Raw genomic sequence first — 19,893 nt, 5'->3', positions numbered from 1 at the left:
CAAGCACAGTTCAAATAAGAAACTATTATGTTGAAAGAAAGAAAGAAAGAAAGAAAGAAAGAAAGAAAGAAAGAAAGAAAGATCCCCTGACTGTATGTAATACAGAAACAACAGTAAGCAAGAGAATTATATTCCCTCAAATGTCTTGGAGAAGACAAACACATTAAAATGAGACCAAAAGGATCCTAATGTTGGTGCCAAGCAGGCATCTCTATGGAAAAGGGACTAAAACCAAAACAACCTTTTTCTTGTCAGCACCCTCTAAACCTCCAGGCCACCTGGGTAAGGGCTTCAGGAGACGACTATAGGGGACAAGTAAGCTAAAATCAGGAGAAGTGTACCATTAGGTCTTGAGGATATAGCTGTATGCCTTTCATATATGTATTTTTTTCAAAAAAATGCACATTTATAAATAATTGTTTAATGCCCTTGGTTAACAAGAATCGAAGCTAATTGAAATCTGGATTCAATTTTATTTAGTGTTTGCTTCACACCAACTCTTCCTTCCTTCCTTTCTTCCTTCCTTCCTTCCTTTTTTTCAAAAAAAACTGCACCTTAAGCTCCTCTATGGCTCTTCTCCTGTGATGAATAACAAAGCTCAAAACGTCTTCTTCCATCGAATGTTTCCTGTTGTGGCTCTTCAGTATCAGGGTATTCTCCAGTTACTGCTGCATTTCAGCTGGATGTGGATTGGGCTGATTTCGCAAGATGACGACAGCTCAGAGAGATTTGTCCAAAACATTCTCCCCATGTTTGCCGAAAGAGGTATCTGCTTTGACTTTATAGAAAGATTCCCCAAACTTACATTTTCTGCTCACTTCTCTGAGATGGTGGATGAGGGTTCTGAAGTTATCAGTGTTGTTCTGGGGAGCACTGCGAATGTTGTGGTTGTAGATGGTGAAGTTCATGCCATTATGGCAATGAGAATGATGCCTGCGCTTGCAGAAATCGAGGGCATACAAGTGCAATTCAAGGCAAAAGTCTGGATTATGACAGCCCAGATGGATTTCACTTCGTTCTCCTTCCAAAGGGATCGAGACATAAATTTACTACATGGTGCTCTGTCCTTTGCAATTCACTCAAGGGATCTTCTAGCATTCCAGAAATTTCTTCAGAGGAGAAACCCCATTACAGAAAAAGAAGATGGCTTTATCAGGGTCTTCTGGGAAGAGGCATTTATCTGTTCTTTTCCCCAGAGACATTTAGATGATGAACGTGGGGAAACCTGTACTGGCAAAGAGAAGCTGGAGACTCTTCCTGGATCTGTTTTTGAAATGAGCATGACTGCCCATAGTTACAGCATCTACAATGCTCTATATGCAGTCGCACATGCTTTGCATTCCACCCATTCATCCAAACACAGAGCAATGGTTGGTGATGAGAAATGGGAGATTCTCTATCAAGAGCCATGGCAGGTAAACTCTCCCTCATTATTAACATTCAGGGCAAATTAAAAGAAAAATCCTGCTCACCCAGGCATTTGATGGCTGAAATTTACTGTCCCCAGCAGCCTTGATATTATTAGCTGTGAGGATATGTGGCTGGTTTTGTTTTTTAAATAAATGTTATTATTATTTTAAATCTGAATTGTTTTAAAATGTTTTAAATATGACTTTATTTTATTTTTAATTGTATTTTTTCTTACCTCTTTGGTTTTTCCCCTACCCTGGTTTCTTTCGAGAGCGAGGATTTGAAAAACTTTTAATTTTAATAATAAGAAGAATGATTTGTTACTGCATGGCATGATCCATCTAGAATATTCTTTTATGCCTTATGTTTATGTGCTTTTTGTTTTTTTTAAAAAAATGTTCCATACAGGGTTTCCTATTTTGGGGTGCAATTCTTTCATCTCTGGTGGTGGTTGTTATAGATTTATTTTATGTCAGTTCGTTTTATGACTTTGTATTATGTAAACTGCATTGGGTGTCCTGCACTGACTGGCTAGGTTGGAATCAAAAATAATATGCAATAAACAAACAAACAAACAAACAAACAAACAAACAGTTTTTACAGTTACTAAGATTCTACTCCATGAATAAATTTAAAGGGACAATTACTCAGTGTGAAACATATCACCCTACTGTTTATTTATGTATGTTCATGCATCCTCATGAATTCCTTCCCTCAATTTAGCTCCACCACTTCCTGAGAGGTGCCTCATTTAACAATGGTGCTGGGGAAGAGTTTTCCTTTGACCAAAATGGTGAACTAGCAGATGGCTTTGATATTATCAACTGGGTCACATTCCCAAATCAATCATTTCTTAGAGTCAAAGTTGGTACAATGCACCCACAGATTACCCCAGGTAACAGGTTCAACATTCATGACTATGTCATTGTATGGCCCAGCACGTTCAACCAGGTAAGGCCAATTTCTGGGTGTCTCCAGACTTTTCCTCCATGCTAAAAAATTGATTCACTGTGATACGTTGAAATACATTCCTCTAGGTAAAACTAGATGTGACAGGGAAGGTGTGATATTATTGCACTGATCTAAATAATATATTTAAGGAGCTATAACCAGAAGCAGCTCATCAGGTGGGACCAAGCTGCTATCCTAGCTTCTCAGAAGGTGGTTTGCTGTTCCTTATCTGGATGGAGAGAGGCAGGGTCAGCTGCATTATCAAAAGCACTGGATTGGCTCCACTGCTATATTTGCACTGCACACGTCACTCCACAGTTTTGTCTGGGGTGAACTGTAGTTTAGCAGTAGAGCATTTGCTACACATGCAGAAGGACCCAGGTTCAATCCGCAGCATATCCAGGTCAGGTACAGAAGGAACTACCTGAAATTTTGCAAAGTTGTTGCCATAAGTGCAGACAATACAGATCTAGATGTCTTCTTCTTCTTCTTTGGCGATCACTCATAGCCAATTAAGATTGTCTTCCATAAACACAGTTTTAACAGTGAGTCCAGAAGTGACTGTGGAGGCCAATTCTGGATCCTCACGCCCTTCCACAGTGGGGACATAGGTTTCCAGACGGGAGTTGATCACGGTGAGGATTTCCCAAGCATGCCTTCCTCTTAGCACATTTCTCCCTTTCGTCCAGAGTTTAAGCATCTTCAAAACCCATGACACCTTTGGTAAAGGCTGTTCTCCAGTTGGAGCACTCGCAGGCCAGTGTTTCCCAGTTGTTGGTGTTTATGCTACATTTTTAAAGATTTGCCTTGAGAGAGTCTTTAAACCTCTTTTGTTGACCATCAGCATTACACTTACCATTTTTAAGTTCAGAATAGAGTAGTTGCTTTGGAAGATGATAATCAGGCATCCGCACATGACCAGTCCAACGAAACTGATGTTGAAGAATCATTGCTTTGACACTGGTGATCTTTGCTTCTTCCAGTACACTGGTATTAGTTCACCTGTCTTTCCAAGTGAATTGTACCAATCTAGATGTACCAATGATCTGACTCAGCATAAGGCAACATTCTCAAATTCCATGTTCCTCCCCCTCCTGGTAAGCAACAGTGACCCTCCCACTGGGAAGTTAGCGTCGTGGTTCTGACTCTCCCAACAAGTCATTTGGCTATAACTTCTGGGAAGCATAAGAGAACTGACACTGGACTAAAAACACCTTGTGTGTGAGAGAGGACTAAACTAGAAAAGATGCCCATTGTGAAGTATAACAATAGTGATCTAGACCATGGTATAAGGGGGTAGAGTCTTTAATCCTTCAGTCATCTAATCCTTTAAACCCACCTGCAGTATCAATAATCCATCTTTATGTCTAATGTGGGAACTTGATCTGGATTGTCACTGCAGTCCAGGGGAAAGAATTAAATTGCCATGATCCCAGTCCAGAACATTCCCCCCATGCAACTTCAATTGACTTTAAAAAGTCAGTCATAAAATTGATAATGTTTTCTGCGGCTGGCACCCTGTTAAGTGCACAGTCTGATGAGACCCCACACTTCCCTTATATTCAAGGAAGCCAAACAGATTTGCTTTTTATATATATAAAAAAGAGAGAGGTAATGTTTACTGATCCCCATCTTGTAGAACCTCAGTTATCCAGGCTCTATGTGCATTGCAGAAAACAAAGTTACATTTTAAGACAAAAATAAGCAAAGTAGAAAATAACACTGTCAGATTTCAAAATTATGTCAAACAACACTTGAACGTGTTTAAAATTGATAATCAACTGGATTAAGTTTTGAAGCAGTCGATATATTTTTCGGCATCTTTATCATGAAGAAGTAGTAGTTGCAAAATGGAGGAGGAGGTTGTAGCCAATTAAGTTCTACTCAAAGTAGACCCATGAAAATTAACTAAATTAAGTTAGTCATGTCCACTAACTCAATGTGTCTAATAATAATAATAATAATAATAATAATAATAATAATAATAATAATTTATTATTTGTACCCCGCCCATCTGGCTGGGTTTCCCCAGCCACTCTGGGCGGCTTCCAACAAAGATGAAAAATACACTAAAATGTCACATATTAAAAACTTCCCTGAACAGGGCTGCCTTCTGAATGTCAGGTAGTTGTTTATTGCTTTGACATCTGATGGGAGGGCGTTCCACAGGGCGGGCGCCACTACCGAGAAGGCCCTCTGCCTGGTTCCCTGTAACTTGGCCTCTCGCAGTGAGGGAACCGCCAGAAGGCCCTCGGAGCTGGACCTCAGTGTCCGGGCAGAACGATGGGGGTGGAGACGCTCCTTCAGATATACTGGACCGAGGCCGTCTACTCTAAGGATGACAAGCATTGGACACAACCCAACACATTCTCTGTAAAGAATGTCATTGAGTCACACTAGCATTAAACTATTTCTTGAATATCAATTTTTTAGATGGCCCAGTGACATAAAACTCCCAAACGGTTCTCTTCTCTTATTTATGGACAGGCACAACCCCTCTCTGTGTGTAATGAGAATTGCCATGTAGGCTATAGAAGGGCTAAAAAGGAAGGAAAGCCATTTTGCTGCTATGATTGCCTCCCATGCACAGAAGGGAGGATATCAAACAAGAAGGGTAAGAAGTGTTGCATACATTATTCACAAACTATAACAGGCAACATGCAGTGTATATTAGGGCAGTGCTGTCAAAAGACTTTAGTCAGGTCGCAAGGAGAGTGGGGAAGCCCCCAACTGCTTATTTAATCCAGGTTTTAAACCCTAATTCCAACCTACCTAACACATGCTTAATCAGGGTTCAAAACCCTGATTAAGCATAAGGTAAAGGTAAAGGGACCCCTGACCATTAGGTCCAGTCGTGGCTGACTCTGGGGTTGCAACGCTCATCTCGCTTTATTGGCCAAGGGAGCCGGCATACAGCTTCCAGGTCATGTGGCCAGCATGACTAAGCCGCTTCTAGCGAACCAGAGCAGCGCACAGAAACGCTGTTTACCTTCCCACCAGAGCGGTACCTATTTATCTTGTTGCACTTTGACGTGCTTTCGAACTGCTAGGTTGGCAGGAGCAGGGACCAAGCAACGGGAGCTCACCCCGTCACGGGGATTCAAACCGCCAACCTTCTGATCGGCAAGCCCTAGGCTCTGTGGTTTAACCCACAGCGCCACCCGCGTCCCTCTCTGATTAAGCTTAGTGCAAAGCTATTGATTTGGTTCAGGACCTGGCTGCAGCTCAGGATGGCCTTGCATCATCCCTGGATGGATCAGTACCACTCCAAAGCACCACTCTTTTTTCTCTCTTTGGCAATCACTCGTAGCTGAGTAAGATTGTCTTCCATGAATACAGTCTTAACAGTGTATCCGTAAGTGACTGTGGAGGCCAGTTCTGGATTTGCACATCCTTCTACAGTGGGGACATAGGTTTCCGGGCAGGAGTTGATCAAGATGAGGATTTGCCAAATGTGCCTTCCCCTTAGCTTGTTTCTCCCTTTTGCCCTGAGTTTGTGCTTCTTCAAAGTCCATGACACCTTTGGTAGAGGCTATTCTCCAACTGGAACGCTCACCAGATTGGTATGCACAGCAGAAGAGCATAACAACATTCTATTGGGAGGTGTGGCATCATACCCAGGCACATTGAACTAATAGGGTCTTTTAACAAACTGTGTAAGTCTGGTGACCAGCCAGCCCAATCACAAGCTTACACACAACGAACCTCATTAAAAGTGCCTGGGTTTGCTAGTTAATCAAATCAGCACAAGTCGACTGGCACCTCAACACTACTGAGACATATGTATTCTTGAGCATAGCACCTAATTTCAAGTTGTAGCAGAACAGGGCTTTGAGGAGGAATTTCAGCAAATACAGACATTGTGGAGGACGCGAGAACTCCTGCTTGGTGGGATCCAGGGACAGAAAATGTCTTCATTGCTAGACATAGGTTTCTTCATATTGGGTCCAATACCTACATTACTTAGCTGGCCATATATGGTTTCTTGTGCAAGTAATTACTGATCAGTCTTTCTGACATTGGCAGGAGATACATATTTAAAGTTCCTTTTATAAATATAGTCCTGTTTGATTACAGAGTACACAGCATAGTACACAGTGTTCATGCTACCTTTTATTTTTCAGACATGGATGACTGTTTTGAATGCCCAGGAGATCAGTATCCAAACAATGAACAGGATGGATGCCTTCCAAAGCAAATAACTTTCTTGTCTTATGGAGACTATTTGGGGGTCATTTTGGCCACTTTTGCTCTATTATTTGCTTTTATCACAGTTTTTGTGTTTTGCATCTTTGTGAAGAACAAGGAGACTCCCGTAGTTAAAGCCAACAACAGGAGCCTATCCTATGCTCTCCTCATCTCCCTCATTCTCTCTTTCCTCTGTGCTCTGCTATTCATTGGCAAACCTCATAAAGTGACATGCCTCCTTCGACAAACCACTTTTGGCATGATCTTCTCAGTGGCAGTTTCTTGCATATTAGCCAAAACCACCACTGTGGTTCTAGCTTTCATGGCCACCAAGCCAGGGTCAAGGATAAGGAAATGGGTAGGGAAAAGGTTGTCAAATTCTATTGTGCTTTCCTGCTCCCTTATCCAAGCCACAATTTGTACTGGGTGGGTGGCAACTTCTCCTCCATTCCTGCACTTTGACATCCATTCAATGGCTGAAGAAATTGTATTGGAATGTAATGAAGGATCAGTCACCATGTTCTACTGTGTCCTAGGCTTCATGGGAATGCTGGCCCTTGTCAGCTTCACTGTGGCTTTCCTAGCTAGGAAATTGCCAGACAGTTTCAATGAAGCCAAGTTTATCACCTTCAGCATGCTGGTCTTTTGCAGTGTGTGGTTGTCCTTTGTTCCAACCTACCTGAGCACCAAGGGAAAATACATGGTGGCTGTGGAGATTTTCTCTATCTTGTCCTCCAGTTTTGGGTTACTTGGCTGCATCTTTTTGCCAAAATGTTATGCTATTTTGCTGAGACCTGACTTGAACAGCAGGGTGCAGCTAATAAGAAGAAAGAACTAAAGAACTGATGTCCACCTAGTCTAGTTAAATTTACCATTGATTAAACCTCCTCATTTTCCAATGTATCCAGTTAGCAATTAGATAGGATCCCTTCCAGAATATCATCAAGGTGAACTAAATTAGTTGAGATGGTGGGGTAACCTGGAACCTGTCTAGAATCATAAATTCTCCCATCTCTGAAAACAGCAAGTCATTAGAAGCTGAGCCCCAAGTTTTCTAAAGTTTGTTCCCAGCTTGTAATATCTCCACCTACACACCTAATATAGACCTCATTGTTGATGAGCCCTAAACTGATGAGCCCTAAACTAAACTACTCTGACAAAGGAAGAATGTGATTGAATATGGTATGGAAGACGTTATTAGTGTAGTCATCATTAAGACCTGGTTATATATTTAAATTTGTCTTTATGTGAACCAGCAGTTATGTTTCACTTAGTATCAAGGTTACATTGAATTTACTGTTCTGTTGTCTTTTACTAGTTTTTCATAGTGTATTTGTTAATGAAGAAAAGTGCTTAGTTGTGAACCCAGTCCCTTCGCTGTGTATGCATGTAGAGTTATTATTAACAACAACAACAAAAATTGCACTGGTCACTTCTGAATCATTCTGAGCTTCAGCTAACGTGTCCATTTCATGTTGCGGTGTGTGTGATTATGTGAGTGATCGGTCTTTAAACATAATGTCATTGACCACATTGACGAGGAATGCCTTTGGAGGGGCTTCTCCCAAGCGGTGTGGGCGAAGGTGTCTGCGGAGGCACGCCCAAGGTGGTGGTGGTGCAGCTGGGTGAAATTGCCAAAAGGCCCCGGCTGAGATTGTGATCCCGCATGCAGGAGGACTATGAAGAGTTGAAGGCAGCTCTTCCTGGACTCAAAATTGGGTCACTGATGGCAATGACATGTGTGGCGAGGTAGCCAATGCCCAGCTGCCAACGATAGGGCCCAGATGAGCGCCCAGAGTGCGGTGGCCAAGAAGGTTCTGGCCTTGGGCAGGGACGTCACCTGGGCATTATCTTCCGTGATGCGTCCCTTTACAGGCTTGATGGAGTTTATCTGTTGGGGAATGATTTATGACTGACCTCCATGTCAGCGGGGTTAAGGGGTTACAGGTGGGAGTGGTTGGTGGCGAGTGTGGTGCGAGTGTGGCGGATAGGCTCTGGTTCAGGTGATAGGGATGGGGGAGCGCTCTCACCATCCCTATGTGAGGGGTATTCCATTAAAGGAATCCAGGGACTCAATGGTTTGGTCAATCGTGTGAGGGGATTGTTCCTGTGCCAGAGTCCAGAGGGACATCTGGGTGGTGGACATAGCCTGTTCCTGGCTTTCCACCTATCCAGGTGCTTACCCCAGGCTGACCTATGCTGGTGCCCTGGGTCAGCGCTACCTGCAACGGTGCAGGGAGCTAGTCGAACCAGAGCCTATGCAATTACTCACTTCCTGTAATCAATAAAGTTGTGGCCCAAATTCTGCCAAAAACAAAACCAAATTTTGAGGGGGAGGTTTAAAGGTCTAATCACGCAACTAGTTCTCACACCAAACTCTTCTGAGCTTCTGAGCTTCCTTATTGAGCTGCTTTTCATGTGATGCCCACTGCAATCTTGGGAGGCCACTATAACAAGGTATCATTTGCAGACAGACTTTGTATTTGTGGTTAACCTTTGGGGGAAGACATCACTCATTATCTGTTAGCCTATCTCTTATATAGAGAACAAAGATTGCACTTTCTGAAACCTTTGTTCACTCAAGCAAGCAGGTATACCCCATCAGACATGGTCTGGTTTCTTTATTTAGAGTGACAACAATAGCTTTGTAACATGGAAGATGGCTGGGAAGGAAGGAAGGAAGGAAGAGATAAATTAGATAAAAGATCTATAAATTATGGTGGTGAACTGGAGGTTTAATTTTGTGTCAATGTTGTGTCCGTTTGTCAGCCAAATAGACAAAATGTGTCATACAATCTCCAAACATCCAAGAGGCTGAAACTTTCCAGAAGTCCACAATGACACTTCTGTTCATATTGGGGAGTTTCCTTTTTTGAGGGCCTTACTGTAGACATCTGTACCTGAAATATGAATATTGGAAAACTTTGATTACTCCCCAAAAATGGATTCCTATCTTAAATAAAGCTATATCCGAATTTAAGTTGTGCAAAGATTATTCCACATATAAGAACAATTGCCTACAAAATAGTTACAAAATATATAGTGATATATTTTCTTTTTATGAACTCAGATTTTAGATTGACTTCATTTTTCTACTTTCCCCCGCCTTTGCAAAGACCCATTATAACTCTCCCTACTAAGCAGAACCAGCTGAGACTTTGGCTCATCATTATCTCTGTTGACAGACTGTTAGCAGGAGATGTTTAGTCCACCCTCTTCTTCCTTGGAAATCCTGCTAAGACCCAGTATAACTTTTCTTCCCTACTAAGTAAGACCAGCTGAGACTTTGGCTATGATAAGGTAAACATGATTTTCCATTGCAATCTGGTAGGAAACCTGCAACTCAGAACTGATAATTATCTCTCATCTTATTAATAGTCACTTCTGCTGCTTCTCCTCATCCCAGGGGAGTTTCAGAATCCACATGCACACTATGAACTAAGACTGGAGGACACAGTGAATGGCTCCATTCTCTTTTTCCCCAGAGAGAATGTGATAACCAAGTTGGCCTGGCTATCATTTTTCACCACATTATTATCTCTGTTGAAAGACTGTTGACAGGAGATGTTTAGTCCACCCTCTTCTTCCTTGGAAATCCTGCTAAGACCCAGTATAACTTTTCCTCCCTACTAAGTAAGACCAGCTGAGACTTTGGCTATGATAAGGAAAACATGATTTTCTTTTGAAATCTGATAGAAAACCTACAATTCAGAACTGATCATTATCTCCCATCTGATTAAAATTAATCATAATCACTGCTGCTGCTTCTCCTCATCCCAGGTGTGTTTCAGAAGCCACATAAACACTATGAACTAAAAGTGGAGGACACAATGAACAGCCCTTGTGCCATTAAGAGCTCATGCTAGATCCAAGGCTCTCTCAGACTGGTTGCAGATTTCCTTACCCTGAGAAGATCAATTTTTGGGAACGGGCATTCCAGTGAGAGCTTTTGAAGCAAAAACATTTGAATGACAATGTGCAGGGTTCCTATTGCTCCATGTTCTATTAGATATCCACTTCCAATTCTTCACCAATACTATCAATCTGGGGATTTTATCATTGGTGGCATTATGTCTCAAATCTATATAGCTTCAAGTATATTAACCTTCCACAAACCTCCCTCTCCTGAATTATTTGATGACATGTTGTAAGGAATTGTGCGTTTTTAAAAATTTACATATACATATATATTTTAAATGGTTTTTTTAAAAATCCTTCATGAGTATATGTCTGCATTTGATATGTGGTGATTTAAGAAGATGGTGATGATTCCGACTTCTCCTTCTCTGTACTTCAGATGTTTATGATGGGCTGGGGAAGTTCTCAAAATGCTTTGTGCAAGATCTGCTAACCTTAAATTCATAATTTCAATATATAAGGCAGGTCTAAAACTAGCATTTATCCATTATAAGATTGCAACAGGATTGTTCACTTTCATTTCATTTAGGTTTTCAGGATATTTCCCATGGAATACTTTGGACATAGAAATTCCATTTTTGGCTTTTCTCAAACCTGCCACAAATGGTTAATCACTCATATTTGGAAGTGACCTTCTTATACGTTTTGGACAGTACTTGTATGATTGGGTGATCAGACACTGTCAATTCATTTAAGCAGACTACTATTATCACCACCATCATCGTCATCATCATCAGTTGCAGTATGGTTGGCAGGAATACCTGCTTACTTTCTGCAAACAAAAGTACATTCCTACTTGAAATATGGCCCTAGGTCACATTCTGTTGTCGTATATCCCTCAAAGGTCCACATACCAATATGACATTGCACTGGTAGACTTGTTTTCTCATTTCCAAATGATTAGAGTATCAGAGCCATAATAGAGTCATAAAACAGTATCAAAAAACCTTAGGTGTTTGAGATTTTTCTCATGCCTTCTAAATATTTCAATGGATTAAATCCACATTCATTCAGTGGAGTTTGAATCCACATTCATTCATTCATTCATGCAAGTTTTGTGTGAATGTTGACACGCACATAATATGAACACTTTTACTTTCTGAGATATTCAGAAAACAATAGCAAGGGGAAAGGTGAGTGTTTCGCAAGCATCTGCTCATAGAGGATGTAAATTAACAGCATTCTAAGCCATGCCAAGAGTTGACTGTAGAGGGTATCATGTCCCTACCTACCTGCCTACCTATCTACAAAAATTTTCTTGAACTGTGGGCATGCCATCGATTTTTCAAAACATACACTGTTATACAATATGTAACTCTCCTCACAGGCCAATGACACAACTCTACCAGCATATTCTGGCCTTGGCATTTGCTGTGAGGGAGATCAATGAAAACCCACATATCCTTCCCAATATCACACTGGGCTTCCACATCTATAATAGCCATTTCATTGCCAGATGGATCTATCAAGCCTCACTAGCAGTTCTCTCCAGGAAAGGAATTGTTCCTAATTACAAGTGTGATGTTGAGGACACTCCCATAGCTGTCATTGGGGGATCGAACTCAGATTCATGTCTCCAGATGGCCACCATCCTTCATATGTACAAGATGCCCCAGGTAAGATGTGTGCATGGAGCATGGGCAGAGATGAAAACATGTACACTTGGATTTGATGGTATGCGTTCAGCTTGAACGTTGTTACTTGATCATTTGAGGACTTAGCCATCTTTAAAAATCAGAGGTGCATCATAGACCTCAAAGACAAAAGAATTATGGCCTCAAGAAAATAGAGATTTTTGATACTGCCTGAAGCAGTTTTTTAAGAAGTGGTGATAGGTCATAAAACAATTCGTTACCACTTTTCTTTTCCCATTTGTCCTTACTTTTAGCTCATCTATGGCTCTTCTCCCATGATGGAAAACAATGTACAAACTCTTTTCTCCCACTGGATGTTCCCAGATGGGACTCATCAGTACAATGGGATACTCCAACTTCTCCTGCATTTCAGCTGGTTGTGGATTGGGGTGGTTTCACAGAATGATGATACTGGAGAGCAATTTGTACAAAATATTCTTCCCATGTTTGCTCAGAGGGGTATCTGCTTTGATTTTATAGGAAGATTTCCTAAACTGAAGTTTTCTGGAGAGTTCAATGAAATGGTGGCTGATGGTTCTGAAACAATCCGTGTTATTATGGAAAGCACTGCCAATGTTGTGGTTGTTAATGGTGAAATTGATACCATTATGGTATTGAGAATGATGCCAATGGTTGCAGAAATACATGATATACCAATGCATGCCGCATCGAAAGTCTGGATAATGACTGCACAGATGGAATTCACCTCCATCCCCTTTCAAAGAGGCTGGGAAATTGATTTTATCCATGGTGCTCTCTCCTTGGCAGTTTCCTCAAAGGAACTTGCAGGATTCCAGAAATTTGTTCAGATGAGAAACCCTGCCTCTGAAAGAGATGACAGCTTTCTCCGGGTGTTTTGGGAACAGGCATTCATCTGTGCTTTTTCCAATGCTTCTTTAGATAAGGAACTCAAGGAATCATGCACTGGGGAGGAGAAGGTTGACAGCCTTCCTGGTTCCGTTTTTGAAATGAGCATGAATGCCCAAAGCTACAGTGTCTATAATGCTCTATATACTGTGGCACATGCTTTGCATGCCATGCAATGCTCCACGTTCAAAATTAGAGCAATGACAAATGGAATAACATTGAACTATCTGAAACAACATCCATGGCAGGTATAATTTTTATCCTATTAATGCAAATGTTATATATCATATTCTAGCACTAAGCTAAAGGTCACCTCTAGTTTGCAGATCTTTTGTGGATGAGAAAATATAATCCCATCCAATTTACTGGATGGAATATTGTTTTTATTCTGAAGTGTGATTCCTATCCTCATTGCCACTTTGTCTGATTAGGTTGTTATGAATTCTGAAAGTAATTTTTCACATGCAATCCTTACACCCCTTTTTTTGAAGTTTTGCTACTGACCCTAGCTGATTCCAGAATTTGACCTCCCAGTATTAAAATTGACAAAGATTTGAATTCCTTAAATTGTATCCTCTGAGGCTGAGCACATTTATTACTACTGAGGGCAGTCATCGTATATGCAATGAACGAAAGGTTTGTCTCACTATAAGTGTTCCAGAACGACTCTTAATTTTTGCACTTTCTGGTTTGACACTGGGTGCCATGTCCAGTTTTCCTTAAAGGGAATTCTACTGATTGTCCCCAGTACCTCCAGTATGAGTCACTTGTTCCTTCATTTCTCTCCACTACCTTTCCTCAGTCTCCCTCTCCATGCAACATTCTCAGACTTTACTTATTACAAACAATCCTGAAATGGCTATTTGTCGTCTGCTAACTTTCAAGCCCATGCTTTAGGAATCCAAGCTGATCTCATCCCTACATAGCAACACAAATTTTTTGTGTGACTTCTGTGCATCCCTACAATGTCTTCCAGACCCAAACCGTGTATCCCCCTGTCAGCTTTCCCGAGACACATTCCTTAAGGAGGAGATTAAGGTAGGTGCCTCCATTCCCTGCACTTCCCTCTTCACCTAGCTGAAACAATATCCAACACCACAAACCAGAAGATAAATCAAACGACACATCAGTACCCGTCCCACAGTGCACATCACATTGGACATCAGGTTTTGGCACATAGGTATTTACGTTAGACCACTTGGTCAGCTGATATAGTTTAAATAAATTATGAATCAAAGGTCTCAGAGGTGAACTATGATATCAATAAGGAATCCTTTTGTAGGTCTTCACTATAATTCCCTACCCCAAATTTAGCTCCAACACTTTCTGAGAAGTGTCTCCTTCAACAATAGTGCTGGAGAAGAAATTTCCTTTGACCAAAAGGGAGCATTAGTAGCTGGCTTTGATATTATCAACTGGGTCACATTCCCAAATGAGTCCTTTCTTAGAGTCAAAGTTGGAAAAATGGACCCACAGATTCTCCAAGAAAGGGGGCTCAGAATTCATGATGATGCCATTATATGGCCCAGCAGCTTCAACCAGGTATATCGCGTTTTATAGTATCTTCCATCCTTTCTTCAATGTTAAAACTGATATCTCCTCAGGTCTTGTCTAGATTTAGTAGAACATCCATATAGACTTGGTTAGAAGACCCATTGCCATTGCACTTATCTGGAGCGATTTCACCAACCTAAATAACCCTCCAAAGCAGTTATTGCAAACATGGCAGGGAACATTGGGAGATGAACAAACAGCTGAAAACCTCTGGGAACATGAATTTATGCACTGAAATGCATACTTGAAGCAAAATAATTAAGCCGAATAATGACTGATTCATTACTATATTAGTAATATAATTTTAAAAAGTAATCTTTAAAAAAAGCAGGCATGGAGGATGCCTATAACTGGAGGACCTCCAGTGTTCTGGAAAAAGTTCAAGAAATATTGCTTCATGATCCTGGTCTCTAAGGTAGTGATATTCCAAGATAATGCTCACAGGAACATAGCATGTAAACTAATATGTTTAGAACCTGACCAAGCAAAGATCACCATCCAAAACAAATATTAATGCTGAAACATATAACCATGGTGGGGGGGAATTTAACACTGCAAGCAAGAAATATTGAATGATTGTATGAAACACAGACAATTAGAACAATTAACACCTGACAGTGTTCTAACATATTTTAGTTACTTCATGTCCAAATTATACCAATTTGTTACTTACCCTCTGTGTTATTTATATGTTGTTGTTGTTGCTGCTGCTGCTGCTGCTGCTGCTGCTGTTGTTTTCATTGTACATTGTTTACATTAACCCTGCTACTGTCTTAATTTGTTTACAATAACTTTGTAAATATACTATAAATGAATTTCATTGTGTCTTAAAAACTTGATCTTTCCGATTCCTTATTCTTCCTGTGAGTTTTGCCATTTCTGCATAATCCATTAGTTTCCGTAACCCTTCTTATTTTATTGGGACATTTCCTTCTTTTCATCTTTGGGCATACAACATTCTGGCAGCAGTGGTCTCATACATTAGGTAACTTTAATCCCATTATTCCCAAAAGAAATGTCTCTGGTATCTTAATAAAGGTTAACTTAAACATTTTTTTTAACTCATTATACAGTGGCACCTCCGGTTGCACATGGGATCCATTCTGGAGCTCCGGTCGGATCCCAAGGAATTTGCAACCGGAGGTGCCTGTTCTGCGCATGCACATGGCGTGTTGAGTGCTTCTGCGCATGCATGCATGGCGAAGCCCGGAAAAATATTTCCGGGTCTGCTACGTGCGTAACCCGCAGGATACGCAAGCAGAGGTGTGCATATCCAGAGGTACCACTGTATATCATTTCCCTGTAGGCTTTTGCCTTATTACAAGTCCATCACATATGGAAAAAGGTATCTTCTTGTTCTTTACATTTCCATCAGATACTAAATTCTGATTTGTACATTTTGGCAAACAAATTGAGTGTTAAGTACCATATATACATCATTTTAATATGATTTCCACTCTAATTATAAAACGCTGCAAACTTTATATCATTATTCACAATCGCTTAGTCATGCTGCCCACACAACCTGGAAAGCTGTATGGGGACAAACGCCGGCTCCCTTGGCCTAAAAACGAGATTAGCGCCACAACCCCATAGTTGCCTTTGACTGGACTTAACTGTCCAGGGGTCCGTTACCTTTTACCTCATTATGACCAATATCCATTGCCCAATGTATTATTGAAGATTTCATGTGTTTATCTTTTGTTTCCCATTCTAATAGCATCTTATACATTTTTGACAAAACATTAACATTACATTCTAGGAGGTTTCTCTCTAATTCTCTCAACATAAAAGGTGCTCTCTGGGGGGGGAGCATTTTCCTATATTATTGTCATATTTCTAAACTGTGGATTTCACCACCTTTGCTGTGCCAGGGAGATGCACTCCCTGAAACTATTATCTTCTTTTATTTATGTACAGACACCACCTCCTTCTGTGTGCAATGAGAATTGTCATTTAGGTTACAGTCGGACCAAGAAGGAAGGGAAGCCTTCTTGCTGCTACGATTGTCTTCCATGTCCAGAAGGGAAGATCACAAACCAGAAGGGTAGGAGATAAACTGGGAACTCTTCAAAAGCTATATCAGGATCTTGCTTGATATCACCACTGAGATTTGTATTTGGTGTACAAATCTGAATAACATTGGAGAGATGTGATTGGGTAGGAGTTTTATAAGAGCCAGGCATATTATTTATGTGTTTATTCATAAAAACCACTTGCATAGTACAATTTCATTAAAAATATGAAAGTAGTTTACAACAACAACAAAAATTCACAGAGACAGACAAACATACACATATAGACACAAAAAAACATGCAAGTATATATATACAATGGCACAAATCTCCAGTCTTTTAGTTAACAGCCAAATACATTAACCCAGAGGAGGGTTTAAAAAGCAACAAAAGGGCAGATCACCAACTAATTCCTAAAGGATATATTTTCTTAATTTTCTCCATATGCTTGGCAGAAAAGAAAAGTTTTCAGATATCTAAAGTTTACTATAGAAGATGCCTTCTGATTCACTATTGAAAGCATGTTCCAAAAGACTGGGTCCAATGACAATAAAGACTTAGTCCCAAAACCTCAAGCTAAGCAATTCTCCTATGGATTATCTCAATCATCAAGCTGGAATAGAAGGGTTCAGGCTGTTCCTTTAACAATAATGACCTGAGTTGAGGGGTTGTAAATTGGCACAGGGATCTTGAATCTGGCTTGGTAATAGAGTGTTGGCATGCTAACAAAGGTCTCATGTGTTGTCAGCTATGTACCACCATTAAAAGGATTCAAGCTATCACACTGCCTAGGAATGGAAGGAGCTGGCAAACCAGCTAGCCAGATAGTGGATGTTAGGAATAAATCTTCAGACCTGTAGACTGCTACCTTCTTGAGATTGACCCAAGATGTAGATTGCTTTGCAATCAAAGCTGGATATTACTTCTAAATATAAGGATGTGTTTTTTACAACTGTTCTAGGCATCCTAATTCAAGGCTCCAAAATACAGTATTTCCACCAAGCATGGCAGAATGGATTTCCATGTAGATAACTCTTTCTTTTCTTTTTCAGACATGGATGATTGTTTTGAATGCCCTGGGGACCAGTATCCAAAACATGACCAGGATGGATGCCTTCCAAAACAAATAACTTTCTTGTCTTATGGAGAACCTTTAGGCATAATTTTGTCCTCTTTGGCTCTCTCCTTTTCTCTCCTCACTGCTTTGGTTCTTGGACTATTCCTGAAGCACATGGATACTCCCATAGTCAAGGCCAACAACCGGGACCTCACCTACACTCTCCTCATCTCCCTCTTGCTTTCCTTCCTTTGTGTTTTGCTATTCATTGGCCAGCCTGGAGCACTGACATGCCTCCTTCAACAAACTGCTTTTGGCATGATCTTCTCTGTGGCAGTTTCTTGCATACTGGCTAAAACCACCATTGTTGTTCTGGCTTTCATGGCCACCAAGCCAGGCTCTAAGTTGAGGAGATGGGTAGGGAAACCATTGTCCAACTCCATTGTCCTTTCCTGCTTTCTTATTCAAGCCACCATTTGTACTGTGTGGCTGGCAACTTCTCCCCCATTCCCTGATTTAGACATGAATACAATGATCAAAGAAATGATTATGCTCTGTAATGAGGGGTCAGTCCTTATGTTTTACTTTGTGTTGGGCTACATGGGCTTCTTGGCTTCTGTCAGCTTTATTGTGGCTTTTCTTGCTCGGAGGTTGCCTGACAGCTTTAATGAAGCTAAGTTCATTACATTCAGCATGCTGGTCTTTTGCAGTGTTTGGTTGTCCTTTGTCCCAACCTACCTGAGCACAAAAGGAAAATACATGGTGGCTGTGGAGATCTTCTCCATCTTGGCCTCTAGTTTGGGCTTACTGGGGTGCATCTTTTTCCCCAAATGCTATATCATTTTACTGAGGCCTGAACTGAATACCAAGGGACAGTTAATTAGAACAACAAAGAATCAGCCTAGCTGACCTAACTGAAGCCCATTGCATTCAAATATCTTTTATTAGTAATGAGTGATATACCCTCCAAGATCACAGAAAGCCTCTGTGCAAGAATGGGCCATGATTTCCATGTACTCACTTAGGATGATCCCATTAAACTATTTCATTTCATTATTTCAGCTCTTTATTTAATTTTTATTCCACCCTTCAGCCAAAGTTTACAGAAAAATGCACAACAGAAAAATACAAAATGAGAACACAAAGTATATAATAAACATCAGTCAATAGCCTGGTGATAGAGAAACATCTTTTTCTCGTGCGTAAAAATATGTAATGACAGATTACAAAAAGCCACTTGAGCTGCTGTTAAGTGAATGAGCCATACTTCCATGAAGTCAGCTCTGATGATCCCATGAAAGCATGAAAATAATGCATCAAAGTAATGCATCAAATAATGCATCAAAAATAATGCATCAATCCACACCCAATTCTGTATATTCTGATCCCATTTCCTGTTTGCCGTGATTTTCCATCCTAATTTAGAAAAAAAAGAAGTTCCTTCCATTTCTTCTTCTTCCATTCTTTCTCCGGGGAAATTGCCAGAAGCTCAATAGCTTTTGCATCTAATTTCACTCCAAATTTCACTCCAAATCCTTTCTCTCTCAGCTCTAGAATGCTTTTTAATCTCCCCGTCCATGGTTTCATTCCACTTCTCCAACATCATGACTACACCACTTGCCTGTTTCACTCCTCCAGTCACCCGTGTGAAGATTCTCTCCATTTCATTGTTTACTGCCTCCAGCTTTACCATTCCACTCTGCTGTTCTGGCAGTGCTTTATCAATTCTCCAAATGTTCTGTGTCTTCTTTAACCTCATCATTCTCTGGTCCATTTTCATTCACCATCTTATCCATCTCAGCGCTGATCTCTTTTAGTTGCTGATCCAGTAATTGATGCAAGATGCCAACAGTCAATGGGGTGTCCAACAGTGTTTTTACAATACTGACTGTTCTTGGTCTTACTAACAGCTCACTCTCCACCTTAAGATCTTACAATCTCTACTTTAAGCTTGATTCTCCAATCTCCCGTCACCATGTCAGACTTCATTCCTCGCGCCCCCCCCCCCGGTGCCGCAGAATAAAACATAGCTTCACTTTGCAGTCAGCACTTGCTTCAAAAGGACAGCAAGTTAAAAATAAAATGAAAATTTCTAACTGTCCCATCACCCCTTACATGTTTTGAATCTTTCTCAGTTGCAATAAAAACATATTTTTATTTTTTTTGCTTTCAGCCTTTTAATATTGCAGACAGCTCACATTCCAGATTTGAATTTCAACCAGCAAATAAATCACTTTATTTGTAATCTATAACAGTCTCAAAAGTATTTAAAGAAAGGGAGGTTTTACCTATGGCTGAC

The 19,893-nt window shown here is 40.6% G+C and overlaps 1 protein-coding gene across 1 annotated transcript; it reads left to right on the top strand.

The window, feature by feature from the left end:
- Positions 1-584: 584 nt before the first annotated feature.
- LOC308460891 (vomeronasal type-2 receptor 26-like) lies at positions 585-18,503 on the top strand (the record flags this gene model as incomplete). Its single annotated transcript, XM_080977422.1, has 8 exons — positions 585-1,415; positions 2,134-2,361; positions 9,928-10,052; positions 11,795-12,083; positions 12,356-13,216; positions 14,283-14,510; positions 16,443-16,569; positions 17,590-18,503. The coding sequence occupies 8 exons, from the start codon at positions 585-587 to the stop codon at positions 18,501-18,503; spliced, it is 3,603 nt and encodes a 1,200-aa protein (XP_080833548.1).
- Between the last annotated feature and the right edge of the window lie 1,390 nt (positions 18,504-19,893).

This window comes from Podarcis pityusensis, assembly GCF_964106645.2.
Source record: "Podarcis pityusensis genome assembly, chromosome: 13".
Taxonomy (NCBI): domain Eukaryota; kingdom Metazoa; phylum Chordata; class Lepidosauria; order Squamata; family Lacertidae; genus Podarcis; species Podarcis pityusensis.
This window is presented reverse-complemented; position numbering and strand designations above follow the sequence as displayed.